The sequence below is a fragment of the Triplophysa rosa genome, linkage group LG3 (assembly GCF_024868665.1).
Source record: "Triplophysa rosa linkage group LG3, Trosa_1v2, whole genome shotgun sequence".
Taxonomy (NCBI): Eukaryota; Metazoa; Chordata; class Actinopteri; order Cypriniformes; family Nemacheilidae; genus Triplophysa; species Triplophysa rosa.
The window spans coordinates 5,862,858-5,882,544 of record NC_079892.1 but is presented as its reverse complement, the minus strand read 5'-3'; the positions used below and the strand labels follow the sequence as shown (position 1 = coordinate 5,882,544).

The following is a 19,687-nucleotide window of genomic DNA, read 5'->3' as shown; positions in this document are numbered from 1 at the left end:
GTCGGAAGAAGACCACGTTCTCAGGCTTCAGATCTCTGTGCACGACATGGAGACGGTGGCAGTAGGAGATCGCTCGGACGATCTGGGCAAAATGCACTTTGGCTGTGTCTTCGGCCACCCCGCCTTCGTGACGCAAGATGTAATCGAACATGTCGCCTCCATCGCCCAGCTCCAGGATGAGGTAGAGCTTGGTTTGCGTATCGATAACTTCGTAAAGCCGCACCACGTTGGGATGCTGGACCAGTTTCATGCAGCGGACTTCCTGTAGCAGGTGGCCGGTCGCCATGTCGTCGAGCTTGGTCTTGTCGATGACTTTGACCGCTACTAGTTGGCCTGTGAAGACGTGACGGGCGAGTTTGACCACGGCGAAATGGCCTTTGCCCAGCGTGCGGTCCAGGTCGTACAAGCCGGCTATCTTGCCCTCGTAACCGCTTTTGGTGGCAGCCATTTTGGATCGAGGAGTGGAGGTACAGTTGCAGGGCTGGGCTCTGTTATGATGGAAACTGGGGCTTTAGTGAAACATCACCTGCAGAAACACAAAGCAGAGAAATCAGTGAGGAAAAAGCTAAATAAAGAACCAGCAGACCCTTGACCTGTACCTTCTGTAGGTTATAATGCCGCTCTCGCCTTCGGTAAAGTTGAAAAGCTTTTCTTTTGGCATAAGGCTGTAAAACCATCTCAAGAACCTTTTATTGCAAAAGTGTTCTTTGTGTTAAAATAGACAGTGCTACATTTAGATCCGAACACCACTTGACTTTCACATACCCCGCACAGTGTTATTGAAGAGAGGATGGTGTGTGTGTGAAAGGTATAAGCTGTCTAACTGGTTTAATGTATTGATCTTGCGATCGCTTAAAAGACAGATATTTTAGGACAATCCCATGTAAAAAATCCTAAAAGCTACTCTTTCAAACAATCACGTTAGCTCATTTTTTTGCTATATAGCAGTTACTGTACTTAGCAACTAGTTAACAAATTCAAAACAAAACAAAACATCCTGTTACCTAACATAGTGAATACTCATCTATTATAAAATCTGAAGGGAGTGACAATGCATGTGCGAACATGAATGGCTAAAGTCTAGTCTATTACAATACTAGCTGAACATAAATAACCAAAGCATGCTTAAAAAGCCCATTAACAATCACAGGAAGTGACATTAATGATGACATCCCTTTTTTCATAATATGAATGCCAATTCATCAGTAGCGCATTCAGTTCAAATAGTTTGTATACATCTAAAAGAAATGGATGGGCTTATTTTTGTTTCTTTTGTAATTTTTGGGATGAATGAGAATTTTAACATTTAAAGAATTTAAAAAAGAAACACTAAACACAAATACGAATGAATGATAAAGATATGGAGCAAGGAAACAAGAGTTCTTATCGTTTTGTTTTCAATTTTATTTTATAATATTATGAATTAGCTTATTATATATTTCGTTTTCTAGTTCATTTTTGTTTAATTTTGAGCAATTTTCTTGTTATTTTATTATTTATTCCTTTTTTTCATATTGCCACGATACTTTGTTTTGTTTTATTTCATAATTTATTTTTATATAATTTTAGTGTCTTCATTGCAGATGTAACATTTCTCATGTAATCAAAATAATATTTAGGCCAATATTTTTTTATCTCAATCAACAGAAAAGTTTTAATAGTTATAGTTTTAGTATTTAGCAAATGTAGTTGAGTAACTATAGTAATCTTGGAGGGAACCCTGGCAAGTATAAAAAGTGAACAGAAAGAAAAGGATAAGTGGAAAGAGTAAAGTGCATTTGGGACTTGCATCGGAGGAGTCGGGTGACGGGGGCGTAGCACAAATGGTGTGGATCAATACCTGTAATGGGATATCATTATAAGTGTGTGTGGTGCTATGGGAGAAGCTGAATAGTTAATGACCAATGCTAGAGGTTGAACAGAACACTAATGCCATAACGCCAAGTCTAAGACACTCACACACATATGGCTGACACACAAATACACATTAAATGGACTCAGAGATGTTCTTGTCTGTTGAAATCAACGCTGCTAATTATGACCTGCCCTTTGTCTGATGGGTTGATTTGTGACCGACTGGAACACACACACACATCGTACATGCACACAACACAAAGATCTTATAGTATTGTTCATGAGTAACATATTTAGCCAACAATGCATTCAGGAAACACTCCGTTAAAGGTCCAGTGTGTAATTCTGTGGAGGATATATTGACAGAAATGCAATACAATAAACATAACTATGTCTTCAGAGGTTTATAAAGACCTTACATAATGAAGCGTTATCTTGTTATTACCTTAGAATGAGCTATTTCTATCTACATACACCGCGGGTCCCCTTACATGGAATTCACCATGTTGTTTCTACAGTAGCCCTAAATGGACAAACTGCTCTACAGAACGCGTTTCGTAAATACGTTATCTCCTTTGGCAAAGAAGCGAAAACATGGCGACATCTTAGTTCTGTGTCAGCCACCGTAGTGCTTCAAAAGGAGGGGTGGAGTGAACTGGTGGTTGCAATTCCCAACCTCACTGCTAGATGCCACTAAATTTCATACACTGGACCTTTTAATAATATGTTTGCTTTGAAAGACACGCAAATGTTCACTTAAAATGAAAATGTAATCAATGGAAGTATATTCGCTTTTTGGGTGACCTACCCCTTAACAGTGGTAGAAACTTACACTGCTACTGTACACTACACTGGCACTTTGATATTTCAAAGCCTCTTGTGAATGTATTTACTTAGTGGTGAGAGAGAGAGAGAGAGAGAGAGAGAGAGAGAGAGATAAAAAGCCAGTTAAGGAAAGATCAACAGTGTACAAGGACATAACAAAGACCGGGTGGCCTTCATTTTGAGGAAGGATAGGGCTGCCCAGTGCCCACCCTTCCATGTTCATCATTCACAAAGCATGGCAGGGACACAAAACTCGCCCGTGTATTTCCTACTGGGAGCAGGGAGCACGCACCGTGCTTCCTCCGGATAGCGTTTAGGCAGACACCCAGCATCCGCAGTTCGGATTGACTTTCGCAGATACACAAGGCTCACGGATGCAAACGCATGCAGACGGCGCATTTCCCCCAGACCTTTTCCTTCTCTTCCTGCGAACGAAGAACTCGCTCATCGAGGCGACTGGAAACCAGCAGGCTCAGCGTTTCTGAACAGCACCACCACGAGAACATGTCCGCTGGCTGAACGAGAGATGCCGGGGTCTTTTGTCACCAGACAGACCCCCCGACTCATTTGTACACAGATACACGCAAACTCATTCGCAGGGCTGTCAGAAGGCTTGCGGTTTCACAGGAGGTACTGGGGGGAGAGGTGTTAAAGGATGAGTCATACCCCTCTCGTTTAAAGGAGGGTGGGCTGATTGACGAGTGGAGATGTGAAAGAGAAGGGGGTTAGGCAGGATGGAGTGGGGTTTCCTTTAAATATGATCTCATTGCCCCATGTTCCCATCATGCAACATTCATGGTGGTGAAGTCAGCGTGGTGCAGTGGGAGCTTGCGTGCCTACTGTTCAGAGTGCATTAACGTGTACACACACACACATACACTCAAATAACCACATAATCTTCTATTCTAACACCTTAAGTAAGAGTTCACGCAAAAAGAAAAATTCATCATCAGTTACAACTTCATGTCACCCTGTATATGAATTTTCTTTTGTGTAACACAACAGAAGATATTTTGAGAAATGAGTTTTGTGTCCATAAAAGGGCCAATGTTGTTTGGCTATCCACATTCTTCAAAATATCTTCTTTTGTGTTCTGCAGACATAAGTAAGTCATACAGGTTTGGAATGACACGAGGAGTAAATAATGAAAACATTTTCAATGTTGGGTGAACTATCCCTTTATCGGTCCAAAACTGCAATTAAATTACAGCCAATGAGAAGATAGTTTATGTTCAATCCACTGTTTCGAAAAGCTCAATTTTGCACCAATGAAATTTCACAGTGGGAGGGGCTACCGAGCACAACACCACAGAAACACAAAACAAGCCACAAAAATGTTTGATGTGGTCAGGGCTTGTCTAGGACAGAAACTCTGGTTTACTGTTTCTATTGTATGGTCACTTTTTGTCACTGTAGCATGATCTCGCTCCTCTGGTTCTGAGGAACCCCTCAGGCCTGCCTTGTGATGGGTTGATGTGTCTCACAATACTACTGCGATATCGCAGTGACCTTACACATGAGCACAAACACCATCACTGTGAAACCACAACAAACTTGGTAGTTTGCCAGCATACACATATGCTCACACACATGCACTGTATGCACACACAATGCTGAGTCTAGGACTTTGGGTGGCTGCTATATACATTATGCATCTAGGCAGTGATGCAGAGGCTTCACCCGTAATTCACTGCATTTTGTGAGCAAAACATCTCAGATGACTTTTCAAAGCATGACTCTCTCTTATCAGCTTTCATTTTCAGTTTTAACGTCCCTTCGGGGCATGACAAATATTTCTTCACTTTAAATTCACATCTTAGCAGAGTACAAATAAAGGGTGCAGAGTAAAAATGTTTCAAAACAAAGTACATAGTACATGTACTGTGTTTTTACAATGCTATACCACTGCTAGAAAATGCTCCTGGAATTAGAATGGAGGATAGGGTAACATCCATACCGAGCGTGTTTGTGTGGAGGAGAGAGACTGGAAAGAAACAAGATGCAGGCCAGCATCTGACCCACTGGCAACCAGATTGACCATTTAAACACTATTCATTCTAACAAATTACTAAAAGAAAATCAACAGATTTATTAATCTATCAAAACAGCCATCATCATAAACCTGCTGGTAAAAACAATACAAAATGTAATGGTGTCCAATACAAATAGTATGAACCGTCATATGTTTACCATTAAAACCGTTGCAAAATGTCTTTATTAACTGTGTTTTGGCTCTTTTCCACTATATGATTTAATGGTCCGCTATTGGCTCCACCACACAACATCCCACCAATAGGACCCAAATACACTACCAGAGACCCACAGAGAACATAATAGGCTAGCTTCCATTAAAACCAATACAATTCATATTCATATTATAACCTGTTATAATGGTTTCTGTCTGGTGCATAAAAACTACCGTTGCACTTCAATCACTGTGGGTCACTTCAACAACACGAACTTCGGCTGCGCAGTCCCGACTTCGCAGCGTATTTCAATGACGCACATCACTGACACAAACATACCTGCGTTTCCAACATGCGTGCGATCATACGAACAAATTAACACACAAAACGTATCTTTCTCTATGATAAACTTACCATCTGAAGTGATATGCAGCGATTCACGCGTCTATTTATGTAAAATCATCCGCTGTAGATGTATGCTCCACGTCTGTTTCTTTCAGGAGGCGTAATAATACATTCGCTTCCAACTATATGCAAAACGTCCGATTTGTTTGCCGGTATTATTGCGCTTGTCTATAAACAAATGATGCCCGCTGTCCAATACGGACGAGTAGCGGTGCGCGCGTCGCAGCTCTTTTGCTCCAGTGTGCGCGTCGCTCCGCAGTGCTCGCGCGCTCACTTCTGCTCTAGCGCTCTCTCCCTCTTCTGACGTCAATGCATTCCAGCTTACCCGGAGTTGGGTGAAAGAGAGACAGAGCTCTGAGGCAAGGCAGGGCCACACGAAGAAGTGTTTCTGAAGTCTGAGGGACACTCTTATGCAACCCGGGTATGATTAGGCGAAGGGAGTGAATGGAAAAACTGTGCTAACAATGACATTTCGCTCATTTTGCGTGCGGTTTAGGTTTTAATTTATGTTAAATTATATATGCAAATCAGATGGATGAGTTGTTTAATTTGAGCCATTTAAATATTCTAACAATGCTGTCATTATGAGTATTCAGGATACTGGCAAAGGAAATGCTTTGTATTATATAAACAAACTTTCACGCCCTTCATTATAAATGTTATGCATTACTTTTGTTTGGGGTCTTAAAGTTCAAAACTACATTAAATATTTCACAATAATGAATTCTCGATTCCTGGATTTTATGACTGTGTGCAGTCTGTAGAGATAAACTGCTGCCAACGGTCTATCCGGATTTGTCAGAATGACCCCAAATGAAAGCAATTGTATTTGATAACAGTCACATTTAAAAAGCATCAAATAGTTAGAGCTTTAATAATAGTTAGCAAATGGGTTTTGAGGGCAGAGGGGAAAAAAGATTTTTAAAGGGGGGAATTTCGGTTATTATTCCTGCTCATAAAGAAAAAAGACCATGAGAGTTAATAGTGACGGATGTACAAGTCAGAACATAGGACATTCTTAACATTCCAGAAATCCACAGGAAGAAATGATCAAGATTCTGGGCACACACTTCCCCTGTACAGTGTTACTGAGAGACATCCTAAATCAAAACACGAAAACCAAGGAGACGGTGAAGTCATCAAAATACATCACCTCGCCAAGTCAGAAATGCCTTTGTCACAAAGGGTTTGGTTGCTTTTTTCTCTTTTCCGGTCTCTAAAATTCAACAATTCAACAATCACACACTGACTAACCCAAATTATACAGTATACCAGCTTTATAAAATAAGTAAAATAGCATGGTCTCTTTATATTCGGAACGCCAAGACCAAGCCTTGGTCAAACCACATCTGTTTGATCTCACATCATTCATGGGTGTTTTATTAGGAACAGGTTTGGCCATTGATCGACTTTGAGCTTCTTTGCTAAAATATACGCATTTCATCTGTGTTAGTCAACATGGACACAATGTAACTATTTAGAGGAGCGAACAACAGACTCTCCCAATGGGAAACAAATGACGTTCGCACATGTCAGAGAATGCACACGTTACTATAGGAACCGGTGCCGTAACTTGTCGGCCCCAACTATGCAGATTGCAAAGCCCTGGATCATTAACTAGACTCGCATATCAATCAACAAATGAATTCATCCTCATTCGCGTGCTAACAAACTATTAAAGGTCACAATTAAAGGTCAGTTGATGCACTGATTTAGTTGTGTTAGAGAAACACACCTCACATCACCTGGGTGACCTTTGTGCATTGAGATATACTGTTACACTTTGGTCATGCATGATCTTGGATTTATACTACCTGCCTGTTCAAACAATGAAAATGTCCTTTGTGTGCTTTCTTTTTGTTAAGTCTTCACATTTCATAACTAGGAAAACAATTAAACTCTCACAAAGTCTTTGCACAGGCATGCACCTGAGTATAAGTTTTGAAACCTGCTACTGACCTCACATACTGACTAAAAACAGTGGACTAGACTACAGAATTGTGGTCCAAAACAAGCAACCGTGTATGGTAATATCGCCACCTTGTGGCCTTTTCTATTAAAATAACCATAGAGCATTGAAATGGACCACAATTGCAACTCTATTTTTTGTTGTAATAACGTCCCCTTGTGGTGTATGGAATACATTTTATGCCTAAAACATCATTTGTAAGAGCAGAAAATAAACCTTATCCATCCCTATTACAAAATGAAACGAGAATGAAAAGAGCAACCCAAACAATCTCCAGGAATTCAATATTAGTTCACGTGTATCTGCTTTTTATTCTATTCTATTCAGAGAAATACAAAGAACCCATAACTCACATTGTAATGTAGCGGAACACGATTAATATACAAATATTGTGTTATACAATTAATGTGTTCGAACGCGAGACACAAATTTAATCATTTTCTACCATGCTTAAGGTTTACTTTTAAATGATAATTGAATAACCATCCTGAAACGCCATGTCGTGCTACTTAATATTCATAAGTGGCACTTTGAGCCAATCAACTTACATGTCACTTCGGGGGCGGGGCTTGATGTCCAGTGGAGGCGTTTCGCTCTGACGTTAATCCGGAAGCATATTCGAATAAACTTTTAAACGTCTATGCATGGAAGGTTGATTATTTCAGCACGGTTATTCTAGAAGTAACAGAAATGACCTTGTTGGGACAAACCCTGCGTTTGGGTTTTTCGCGGCTGCCGGCTATCTTCTGGAGGTGCAGGAGATATTCATCTGCTCAAGTAAGCGTTAGCGTTAAACATGACATAACTGTATTTATTACCTTATAAATAGACGAAAGGCATTCAGCACCAGGATTTACGCTACAGATTATTACTTAATAAATCGAACACGGGTTCATTTTTCTCAACAAGACATTGATGTAGCATAATCAACACATGCAATAAAACAATGAAACATATGATAATTGTTTTTTTTTAATTTAACGTTACACTCTTACCTGTTACCACCGAGTCATGCATGCAAACTTTCTGTGATTTTATTGCTTTGTACGAACATGTTCGTCTAGACTGGAGCCGTGGAGAGAGTCATTGCGGCGTTTCGCGCGGTCACTGGAGATGAAGGCGTCTCCGTGGGTTTAGCGGTGAGAGAACAGCACGGGAGAGACGAGTCTGTGCACAGGTGAGTGCCATACCTGTCTGTGCCAACCAATGGCAACCACGGGCCTCTTAAAGGTACAGTTCGCCCAAAACATTTAATTCCCTTACCGTGTACTTATGTAACAAACCTGCATGGTTTATCATCCTCGTGATCTTCCAAGTGTTCCATTAATGGATTTAATGGTTATATTGGGATTTTTTCATTGTTTTTAATAAAACCTATAATGTTCTCTACTGGTTCTATTGGTTGGATGTTATTTCGCGGATGGGAAAAATAAAATCGTACTGGAATAAAACTCTACGTAAAGGAATTTTGTAATAGGTTTAATGGTCAACAATTGATAAGAGTTTAACCATGCAGAAAAAAAACAGAAACCCAAGAGATGGTTTCCATTAAAATACAATTACCCAATAGCTTTTTTCATTAAAACCATTACAAAATTTCTTGTTGTATTGTGTTTTTGGGCATTATTCCAGTAGGATTTAACATCCCACCAATAGAATCCATCACAGCCCTGCTGAAAAAAAAAACGATAGAAACCATTAAAGAAGTTGTAATGGTTTTGATGGTTTTAAAAGGATTTGTATTGGTTTTAATGGAAACGATAATGGTTCTACTGGTATGTGGTGGAATCTATTGGTGGGAATCGTGGGATGTTTAATTCTACTGGAATACAAAACACACTAGAAAAATGAATTTTGTAATGGTTTTAATGGAAAAAGCTCATTTTAATGGAAACCAATAGATTTTCTGTAACGGTTTCTGTAGTTTTTTTCAGGAGGGATATCAGTACCCTGCTGAAAAAAACTATAGAAACCCAATAGAAACCATTACAGAAATTCTATTGGTTTCCATTAAAATACCATTATGAACCAATAGCTGTTTCCGTTAAAACCATTACAAAAAGCATTTTTATAGTGTGTTTTGGGCATTATTCCAGTAGGATTTAACATCCCACCAATAGATTCCATCACACACCAGTAGAACCATTACAGTTTCCATTTAAACCAATACAAATCCCTATAAAACCATTAAAACCATTACAACGTCCTTAATGGTTTCTATGGTTTTTTTCAGCAGGGTAGACACCATTACATTATCTATTAAAACCAATACAAATCCCTTTAAAACCATTACTTATTTAATGGTTTCTATTGTTTTTTTAGCAGGGTAGCCAGATACACAATTATAGCTTCCATTAAAACCAATATAAATTCCCATTACAACATTAAATCCATTAAATATCAATGTTTACAGCAATCTTAATATTTGTAGATGTATTTAATTTGTTAAATATGTTTTTATATTTATGGTGTTTTTCAGATGTCGACCGCCAGATGTGGTGGTGTTTCCCCGATCCGTGGAGGAGGTCAGTGCTCTCGCCAAAATTTGTCACCACCATCGATTACCCATCATCCCCTTTGGCACTGGAACGGGCTTGGAGGGAGGAGTCGGTGCTTTGAAGGTTGGTCAAGTCTTTTTTGAAAGGAATTCCTTACCACATGCATGAAAATACAAATGGGCCAATTCACTTGTAACGGGACTGTGTACAGTGAGGGAAATAAGTATTTGATCCCCTGCTGATTTTGTAAGTTTGCCTACTTACAAACAAATGAAGGGTCTATAATTTTTATGGTGGGTTTATTTTAACTGATAGACACAGAATATTAAAAAAAATCAGGGGAAAAAAATGTTATATAAAGGTTATAAATTGATTTGCATTTCAGTCAGTGAAATAAGTATTTGATCCCCAAGCAAAACATAACTTTGTACTTTGTGGAGAAACCCTTGTTGGCAAGCACAGAGGTCAGACATTTCTGATAGTTGGTCACCAGGTTTGCACATGTGTCCGGATACATTTAGTCCACTCCTCTGTCAATCTTTAAGGTTTCTTGGCTGTCGCTCAGCAAATTGGAGTTTTAGCCTCCTTCACAGAGGTTCTATAGGACTAGGGTCTAGAGACTGGCTAGGACATTTAATGTGCTTCTCCTTAAGCCACTATTTGGTTGTCTTGGCAATATGTTTTGCGTCTTTGTCATGTTAAAGGCTCATCCATGACCCATCTTCAGTGACCTAGTTAAGGGGAGGAGGTTCTCGTCCAAGATTTTACGGTACATGGGCCCGTCCCTCAGCCCCTCAATGCGGTGAAGTCATCCTGTATACCTGTAGCAGAGAAAAAGCCCTAAAGCAGAATGTTTCCAACACTGTGCTTCTCTGTAGACATGATGTTCTTGGGCTCATAGTCAGCATTTCTCTCCCTCCAAACACAGGAGTCCATTTTGGTCTCACAGCAGTGCCAGCACTTTCGCCAAAGCCTTTTCTGAATCATTTTTATGTTCATTGTCAAACTTAAGACGAGCCAGGCGGGCCTTCTTGGGCAGGAGGACCTTGCGGGTGCTTCAGGATTTCAGTCTACTGTGGCATAGCGTGTTACCAATGTGTTACCAATGTTTTGCTTGCTAACTGTGTTCCCAACTGTCTTGAAATCATTAACAGGCTTCTTCCGTGTAGTTCTGGGCTGATCTTTAACATTTCTCATGATCATCTTTACCCCATTGGGGAAATATTGCAGGGAGCTCCAGAACAAGGGCATTTGATAGTTATTTTGTATATCTTCTATTTCCAAATAATCACACCAACAGTTGTCTCCTTCTCACCAAGCTTCTGTCTGTAGCCTATTCAAGGTTTGTGCAGGTCTCCAATCTTGTCGCTGACATCCTTTAAAACCTATTTGGTCTGGACCATGGTGTTGGAGAGGTTGAACTGGAAGATACAGATTCTGTTGGCAGGCATCTTTTATATACATAACAAGCTGATTTAGGAGTACTTTCTTAAAGTGACAGGACTAATCTGTGGTCCATATAGGCACATAACCAATCTGTGGAGCCAGAATTCTTGCTAGTTGGTAGGGGATCAAATACTTATTTCACTGACTGAAATGCAAATCAATTTATAACCTTTATATAACATTTTTTTCCCCTGATTTTTTTTAATATTCTGTGTCTATCAGTTAAAATAAACCCACCATAAAAATTATAGACCCTTCATTTGTTTGTAAGTAGGCAAACTTACAAAATCAGCAGGGGATCAAATACTTATTTCCCTCACTGTATGTGTCAGGGTGGTGTGTGTTTCAGCCTAAGGAAGATGGACCAGGTGCTTGATCTTCACCAGGAGGACTCTGATGTAACCGTGGAGCCAGGCGTGACACGCAAAGCCTTGAATGCATATCTGCGTGACACTGGCCTCTGGTTCCCTGTCGGTCAGTCCAATATATTTATATTTATGAATACTCTGAAGCTGTTTAATTGGTGTTCAATGGGATACTGACATCTCTACAGATCCAGGTGCTGACGCGTCTCTCTGCGGCATGGCTGCAACAAGTGCGTCTGGCACCAACGCGGTCCGTTACGGTACAATGCGTGAAAATGTGATGAACCTGGAGGTGGTGCTGGCAGATGGCACGGTCCTGCACACAGCTGGAAAGGGGCGTCGTCCAAGGTATCACCCAATGCCCAATAAAACCTTCTCTTGTCTAATAAACACCTTAAACAAGAAAGTTTTATTGATGCTCTTTCAGAAAGACTTCAGCTGGTTATAACATAACAAACCTATTTGTGGGATCAGAGGGAACTTTGGGTATTATAACTAAAGCCACGCTACGGCTGTACGGTATTCCGGAGAGTATGGTGTCAGCTGTTTGCGCTTTTCCATCCGTCCAGTCGGCGGTGGACAGCACTGTACAGATCTTGCAGGCTGGAGTGCCCATTGCCCGCATAGGTGAGCGATACTGAACGGGAACATTTTTGGACTTTAGACTTCGAGGCTTTAGATACGTTTGGTAACATTTCGATTTATGCAGATTCACAACTTTCAGATGCTTTTATCCAGATTGGCATACTGTACATCCAGGTTAAACATTTTATGAGTACTGGCATTCCCTTAAAATCTAACTCATAACCTTGATGTAGCAGTAAAAAATTATTCTTAAGATCTTGGACTGTGGCACCAGTCTACACCTACATGCATGCTCTGTGGTCTGTCTCGGCTGTGCGAACTAGTTTCCGAACGGTTTGTTTTATTCTAATTTATTCATTGCAGAGTCTTGCAAAAATCATAAACATTTATTCAAAAGCCATCGCAGCCCATATGCCTAGTGAAGTCTGAGCGCATTCACGGGTTTAATGAATTGCTTAGTTCTCAGAAAAACAAAGTGTTTCTTCCTATTGCAGTTCACTGAGGGAAAATATTCCACCAGCAGCTCCATCCAATTTGGGAGTAATCAGGCATGACTGGTCTCTAGATCTTTAAATGGCAGGGCTTTCTTCTCAGAAATGCTTTAAATCTACAGTAAATCATTGCCGGTGCGTTTCATCATAGAGTTTTTGGACGACGTGATGATAAACGCCTGCAATCGCTTCAACAACCTGTCCTACGCCGTAGCACCCACTCTCTTCCTGGAGTTCCACGGAAGTTCAAAGAGCATGGAGGAGCAGGTGTCCATCACAGGTATGTGTGGGTAACCCAAATTACAATTTATTACAAAATGAAAACAGTTTCTGTTATGGTTTGACAGCTGAAGGATCATGTGAACGTTCACAATGAAGTGAAACATGCTCTTTGTTCAGAGGAGATCACTCGGGAAAACGGGGGCTCTGACTTCGCCTGGGCAGAGGATGAGGAGACTCGTGGGCGACTGTGGAAGGCCCGTCATGACGCGTGGTACGCCGCCCAGGCCCTGAGGCCAGGCTGCAAGGTCAGAACGTTCACTGCGCATATGATTCTGACTCCGATTAATGCTGTTTATCCGCTATAATAGACTTGGGACCAGTTCAACAATATGACCTTTTTATTATAACTCAGCAGTGTTTGTACTATGAGGGAGGACTTTTGAATAGTTGCCACTTTTGGGTCATCATATGGTCTTGATCTTCCAGCAAAAGTTGCAGTAATATTACTATGTACATTTTTTTTTACAGATTTGTGATCCCAGTTTTTTTTTTATGTGTGCTGTTATTCTGAAGAGGTGCTAAACAGTATTTCATTGTTTTCTGAACAAAGGTCTAAAGTCTGGTTTATTCTGTACTGTACAGATTTGGTAAAAATTAAGCGAGCACTCCAATTTCAGTTTTTCTGAATTTGCTATTTATAGGTACGTTTTTGTAAAATAAATGTTTGTTTTATTCTGTGAACTAGTGACACCATTTCTCCCAAATTCCAAATGAAAACGTTGGTTTTTACGGGCATTTATTTGCAGAATATTGAAACGAACTGATAAAAGAAAAAAAGATGCAATGTTTGCAGATCTTGAATACTGCAAAGTAAACAAGTTCATATTCATGTATTTTAGGATCCATTCAAAAATGAATATATCGCTGCTGTCCTTCTGCAACCTCGCATCTCCATATTTCGTGATTTTTATGTTTTGCCATAAATCATTATTATTAGTCACCCTGTTTGTCACTGGGTTTTGCAAATATCTAACCAAAAAAAAGTACTTTGACAACACGGTATGTAATATGAAAAAGTAGGGTTTTTTCCATTTTCTGAAAAACAGCGATTTTGGACATACAAGTGTTTTAGAAAGACAGCAACGATTTATGGAATAACAGCTGTCACATGGCTGTTGATGACTTTATGTCCTTCCTGAGGTTTTTTTCTATTGACATTCAACAGACACTTGACTGGAATGGCCACAATACATGTAGAAATGCTGTTAAATGGCAAAACTGGAATGGTCTCATTTTTTCTACGGCTGTATATTAAAAATAAGAAGCATATGCAAACTTTTTGAAATACATTTTAAGACATAAGACACTAAACATTGTATAAATGTGGGTTTTTTTCTTACAGGCATACTCTACAGACGTGTGTGTGCCTATTTCTCGCTTACCTCAGATTATAGTTGAAACAAAAGAAGATCTTATCCGTAACCGTCTTACAGGTACTTTGTCTTGATCGCCTGATTTGTGTCGGAACGGTTTTGTTGTCAAGTTTTGATTTGTAAAACGTTTGTGTTTTCCTCTGTAAGGTCCGATTGCAGGACATGTGGGTGATGGGAACTTCCACTGTCTAATGGTTCTGGATCCCAACGACCCGGATGAAGTGCAAAGGGTTCATGGCTTCACAGAGAGAGTGGCCAGGTACTTTAAATCCCATTCCTGATATCAGTATTATTATGGGGCTGGCAAAAGTGGCTGCAATACACCAGGTTGTGTATTGCAACAAGGATTGGGAATTTTAAGAATTGGTTTCATTCATTTTACGAAATAGTGATGTGGTGAGGGCCTGGACATTTTTATACTGTGAGAACAACCTTCAAAAATAAGACAAAGCAGGTGGTGTTGGATTCCTGTAGCACAAGGGAACCCCTGAGACCAGTCGGCATCATTCTGTAGGAGAATGTGGGGGTGGAAAAACCTCAGAATCCATCTAAGAAAAGAAACTGAATATACGACTCAACATTGCCAATGCTGGTGATTCCAAACAGTCTAAGGACCTCAGACTAGACAAGCACTTTGTTTTCTCCTGTGTTATTTCGTATGAAACAAAACAAAACAAACAAACAAAAAAAACTTAGCTCTGTATACTGTGATGGGCTATGTGAGACCAATTTTCTTTTATTGCACTTATGCTTTTTGTTGTGCTTATGTTGTTGCAATTGCTTCCATTGTTTCCCTCATCTGTAAGTCGCTTTGGATAAAAGCGTCTGCTAAATGACTAAATGTAAATGTAAACGAAACAAGTGGCTGGGGTTGGATATATCAAAGGGCTTTTGCTTCTGGTTGCAACTGTTCTTTGGTATTGCAAAACAGAAGCATATGGTATTGTGCTAATGGATTAATAAGAAGATATTTTGAACAATGTTGTTAACAGCCCCCCATTCACTTGCATTGGATACAATAGAAGTGAATGGGGGGCTGTGCTGTTTTGTTACCAACATTTTTCAATATATCTTCTTTTGTGTTCTGCAGAAGAAAGAAAGTTATGCAGGTTTGAAATGACAAGATGGCGTGTAAATGATGACAGAATTTTCATTTTGAAGTAGAACTACTTTAAGAAATATTAATTTAATCTTCAGAATCAGTATCGGTAGATATCACTCGGCTATCGGTATCGGTGGAGTAATTTAGTATGAGTGCATCTCTTGTTACTCATGATGTACCTGCATTACATATCGTCGCTGTCCTTCTGAAACCTCGGATGTCCAAATTCACATTTTTTCAGGAAATTGAAAAAACACTGTACTTTTTAAATGATTAAATACTGTGTTGTCAAAGTTGACAAGCACTTTTTAATACTTTTTATTGGTTAGTTATTTGCAAATCCCAGTGACAAACATGAAGGGTGACTAATAATGATTTATTTTCACGAAATATGGAGATACGAGGTTTGAGACGGACAGCAGCGATATGCTGCAAATTCAGTAAATTTTATATAAAACTATATTGCTATAAATTTGGGAAAGTTTGCGTTACTAATAAGTTAGGCGTGTTCAAATTAATGCGTTTTAAGTTTTGTTTTAATTTATGTAAACGCATATGTATTGCAAAGTGTAATGTTTATATCTTACAGGTAACATTTATTTTAAGCAAACGAGTTTAGAGTTTCATTTTTATTGCCCATGTGGTCAATGTTGATATTTTAATAAGTAATTAGTAATGAGTAATACAATTACATTTCAGACAGTGTAATTAGTGAGTAATTTAATTACAATGTTGACTGTAATTAGTAATTCATTACTTTTTTGAAGTAACTCGCCCAGCACTGGTATCGGGGAGGGATATTCTTATTCTTGAGAGCATTTTATTGGACAAAAATCTGACTGGTTGAAATGTGTATGTCTGTTATTTATATAACGCTGGGATTTGAGCAGCCTTGTGGGTACCAGCCCAGATTTTTAACCTTGAAGCAACATCACTCCCTCTATGCCAGTAACCAATAAATGTAATACATTTATTCTATTGGTCGTCCATTTTCTCTCTGCACTGTCACTTCAAAGTTGCTGATTAATGAGATAAACGCTTTACCTCAATAAACCCAAGAGAACAATACAGTGTCTGAGAACAACAGAGCCATATTGTCAAGGGCGTTTTTAAATAGATTTTTACATTTGCATTTTTTGTGATATATGTGCGTTCAAAGACTCTTGGAGGTGTGTTTTAATGACTTCTCTCATGCTCTTCTCGCCCTCTCTTTCTCTCAGGAGGGCATTAGAAATGGATGGAACTTGCACTGGAGAACATGGAGTGGGTCTAGGGAAGCGAGACCTGCTCAGGGAAGAAGTCGGACCCTTGGCTATAGAGGCCATGCAGGGTATCAAGGCCACCTTGGACCCCAAGAACCTCATGAATCCTGGGAAGGTGTTATAATAGAACACAAAAGGCAAGCGGAACAAAGCAGATACACTACACTTTCTGACCAGTAGAGGACAGGAGAATGCGGGTTTTTATTGTGGTAAATATTTAGGAGATTGAATCTTTAAGCCAGCAACTTTATAAGGATAAGGAACTGTGAAATATAGTAATAAATCGGCACATGGAAAAACGTTTTTTTTTTCTTTTCTTCAGTATTAAATGGTTATTTTCTAAAACAATGATTCTGTTTTAGTTATCCTCCTAATGCCTTTTACCCCTTTATTTTTTTCTTAAATGTTTTCCTTTTACTTCGAGTTTCTAAATTAATTTGAATACCTCACGCCATTTTAAAACGTAAATTATTGTTAAATCATTGTGCCTTTTGTTTAGTCTGGTCACTGTACCTCCTAAATGTGTATGAACATATTTATATGAACATATGTGCTGCTGACAAATCTTAGTGTAATTCAGAATAAGGAATATACACATTCATTAAATCTGTTTTTGTTCTTTTGAAAAGGCAGCTTTTAAATTCATCTTTTACAAAAATTGTAAATATAAATAAATGAATGTAAATGGTGATGTTAATGAAAGCCAATTGTTGTTTTCGCAGTGGACCGATGAATAAAATCAAGAAACATCTGGACTCATTTCATCTCGTTTTAATTATATGTATGATCATCGTCATTATTACTCGCCCCACAGATTGCACATCAAAACCATCAGACAATTAGTTTGTACCTCCTAAAAACAGGCGTCCATTCATGTCCTCTGAAAAAAAAAAGAAAAGCATACAAAAATGTGAAAAGAAAAAAAGAAACCGAGTTTATGCAGCCCGTGCTGCACCGCATAGTACTATACTATCCACCTCCATCCTGTTTTTTTATTTATTTGATTTGTTTTACACACTGAGGCGAAATTATCCACTGTTTTCATGGATGGTGTTTATATGCCCTCATTTACAGGCACAAAGCAGAAGAAAACCCTTCAGAAACGCTATATTTCTATCCCACACAAAAATGAATAGGTTGTCAAAACGTCTTCTCGTGGTTATTTTTCTACCTTTTTTCATTTCATTCCGTTCTCGTTTGTTTTGACTTTTTACAATTTCAGCAACATTATTTTCTAACAGTGATTGCTGTTTATACAGTAGACAGAGAGGCATCCTGAAGATTAAATAGGTTTCTTGTGAGGTTTTCAAAAATAAAAAGTAAATGCAGATCATACAAATGATCTCGTAATAGATTCAACACCAGTTTATCTTGGCTTTTTATATACAGTAGTGAAGCAACATTACCTTACCGGACCGTAAGCTGGTCGGTCACATACAGAAAACATGAGAAACATGAGAAGAGGGACAGAAGCTTTGGAAATCACACACACATACACGCACACCGAATACATACTCAAGGCTTTTACAGGGAAATTGTCTGAAGATTATGGTCGGCGTTTCATAATAACTGTCCAAAAATTGCGGATGATGAAACAACTAGCGTTCAGCTTATCATCTGAATCCAATGGGGAAGATGTCTACTGTGACTTGTAAACATTTGAAAGACAAACCTTGGGTATATTTCTCTTCTTTTCTTTTTTTTTAAACGTAAACCCCCAACCCCAACATGCTGTCTTTACCTTCCTTTGGCGTTAACAGGAAACACAATTTATACATTTCCCATCTGTGGACACACGATCACACACAGAAAAAGTAAATCTACATCCACCGGCTGTCCAACACATCACCAAAGAGTGAACCGACACACTGAATGCACACACAAAACCCCAAGCCCCGCCCTCTGCCACACCCGCAGTTCCTCATTGGACGTTTCGAAGCTCAAGCAACGCCCCCAGCATCTATGAACTGAAAGGACAGGTATGGCCTCTGGATTGGTTGCAAAGCTTGACCTACGTCCTACTTGTTATGCCGCCTGTGCCCCGCCCATGTTTATGCCCCGCCCACGTCCCCTCTCCCGCCTCTTCTTCTAAATAAAAACACGTATGCAAAGAGAGCAGTCGGAGCAGAAATGCAGACAGAACACGCACGTCTACGAGAACACGGAGTATGTAGGGGGGGCAAGAAGCCAGACATCTGGTGTTCAGGGTTGGCGTTGGCCCTGTTAGCGGTTAAGCAGTCTCTAGCACAGCAGGTAGGAGTTTCTGGTGAGTGGCGAATGACAGTATTGACTGGATGAACTCTTCTGTTTGGTTCAGTTTTGCAACGACACGTTTCCGCTTCCTGGTCTGATCGAATTGGTTGGTGGATTGTTGTTATTTGGTTATTTTTGTGTCAGGTTATCCAGGTTTAGGTCCATAAAGTGCCCTAAAACAGACAAATGTTTTCACAATGAGAAACTATCAACGACAGAGTCTGAGGGTGTTTTAACACTTGGTTTTAAGAGTGGGTCATGAGACCATCTTGGGTTTTTATTTTCACATGTGTGTATTTCTAAATCTTGGCTACAAGGTTACAGGTTAAAAACTAGGAGCATAATGCAACAAGCTTGTGCTTGATGCATCATCCTTCAGATTAATGTGAAAATGGATTTAATTGCTCAAATGCTGTTCAAAATGAAGCAATTAATTAAAACTTTATTCAAATTAAATGTAATATTAAAGTGGTCCAGCTTCCAAAAAACAGTGTGAATGAAAGTGAACTACAACAAAATAGAATTTAGAATAAAGGCTTTCAAGTCTATAAAAAGTGTGAATGTTGAAAAAAAAATTGTTTACTTTTTGGTTTATTTAAACTGGTCTACATTTGCTTCTATTAAAGGGATACTTCCCCCAAAAAAATCTGTCATCATTTACGCTGATGAACACAAAAAAGATATTTGGAAGAATGCTTATAACCAGACAGATTTTTCCCCTCGTTGACTACCATAGTAGGAAAAAATACAATGGTAGTCAAAAGTGTCCCAGAACCCACATTCTTCAAAAT

At 39.3% G+C, this 19,687-nt stretch overlaps 4 protein-coding genes across 4 annotated transcripts in view; 1 reads left to right on the top strand and 3 right to left on the bottom strand.

Moving 5' to 3' along the window:
• snrkb (SNF related kinase b) overlaps positions 1-5,631 on the bottom strand; it is a 16,499-nt gene extending 10,868 nt beyond the window's left edge. The window contains exons 1-2 of the mRNA XM_057329082.1: positions 5,280-5,631; positions 1-526 (exon numbers count right to left, since the gene is read on the bottom strand). The exon at positions 1-526 is cut by the window's left edge and continues 141 nt beyond it. Of these exons, the coding sequence (XP_057185065.1) occupies positions 1-448 (448 nt within the window). The 5' untranslated portion in view covers positions 449-526; positions 5,280-5,631. The remainder of the gene's footprint in view (positions 527-5,279) is intronic.
• Positions 1-19,687, bottom strand: part of ccdc135 (coiled-coil domain containing 135) — a 175,672-nt gene that overhangs the window by 90,757 nt on the left and 65,228 nt on the right. The window lies entirely within an intron of this gene.
• ldhd (lactate dehydrogenase D) lies at positions 7,814-17,464 on the top strand. Its single transcript, XM_057329086.1, has 12 exons — positions 7,814-8,016; positions 8,304-8,416; positions 9,719-9,860; positions 11,516-11,657; positions 11,737-11,896; positions 11,976-12,175; positions 12,776-12,904; positions 13,024-13,151; positions 14,249-14,339; positions 14,427-14,538; positions 16,602-16,780; positions 17,366-17,464. The coding sequence occupies exons 1-11, from the start codon at positions 7,930-7,932 to the stop codon at positions 16,765-16,767; spliced, it is 1,470 nt and encodes a 489-aa protein (XP_057185069.1). The 5' UTR covers positions 7,814-7,929; the 3' UTR covers positions 16,768-16,780; positions 17,366-17,464.
• The window catches only part of znrf1 (zinc and ring finger 1), a 25,617-nt gene continuing 23,329 nt past the window's right edge, over positions 17,400-19,687 (bottom strand). The window contains exon 5 of the mRNA XM_057329108.1: positions 17,400-19,069. The gene's annotated coding sequence lies outside the window, so the exon portion shown is untranslated. The remainder of the gene's footprint in view (positions 19,070-19,687) is intronic.

Coding starts and splice junctions, on each gene's coding strand:
- ldhd (XM_057329086.1), top strand. CDS start 7,930: ATGACCTTGTTGGGACAAACCCTGCGTTTGGGTTTTTCGCGGCTGCCG. Junction 8,017..8,303: donor GGAGATATTCATCTGCTCAA/GTAAGCGTTAGC, acceptor ATGTTCGTCTAG/ACTGGAGCCGTGGAGAGAGT. Junction 12,905..13,023: donor GGAGCAGGTGTCCATCACAG/GTATGTGTGGGT, acceptor CTCTTTGTTCAG/AGGAGATCACTCGGGAAAAC.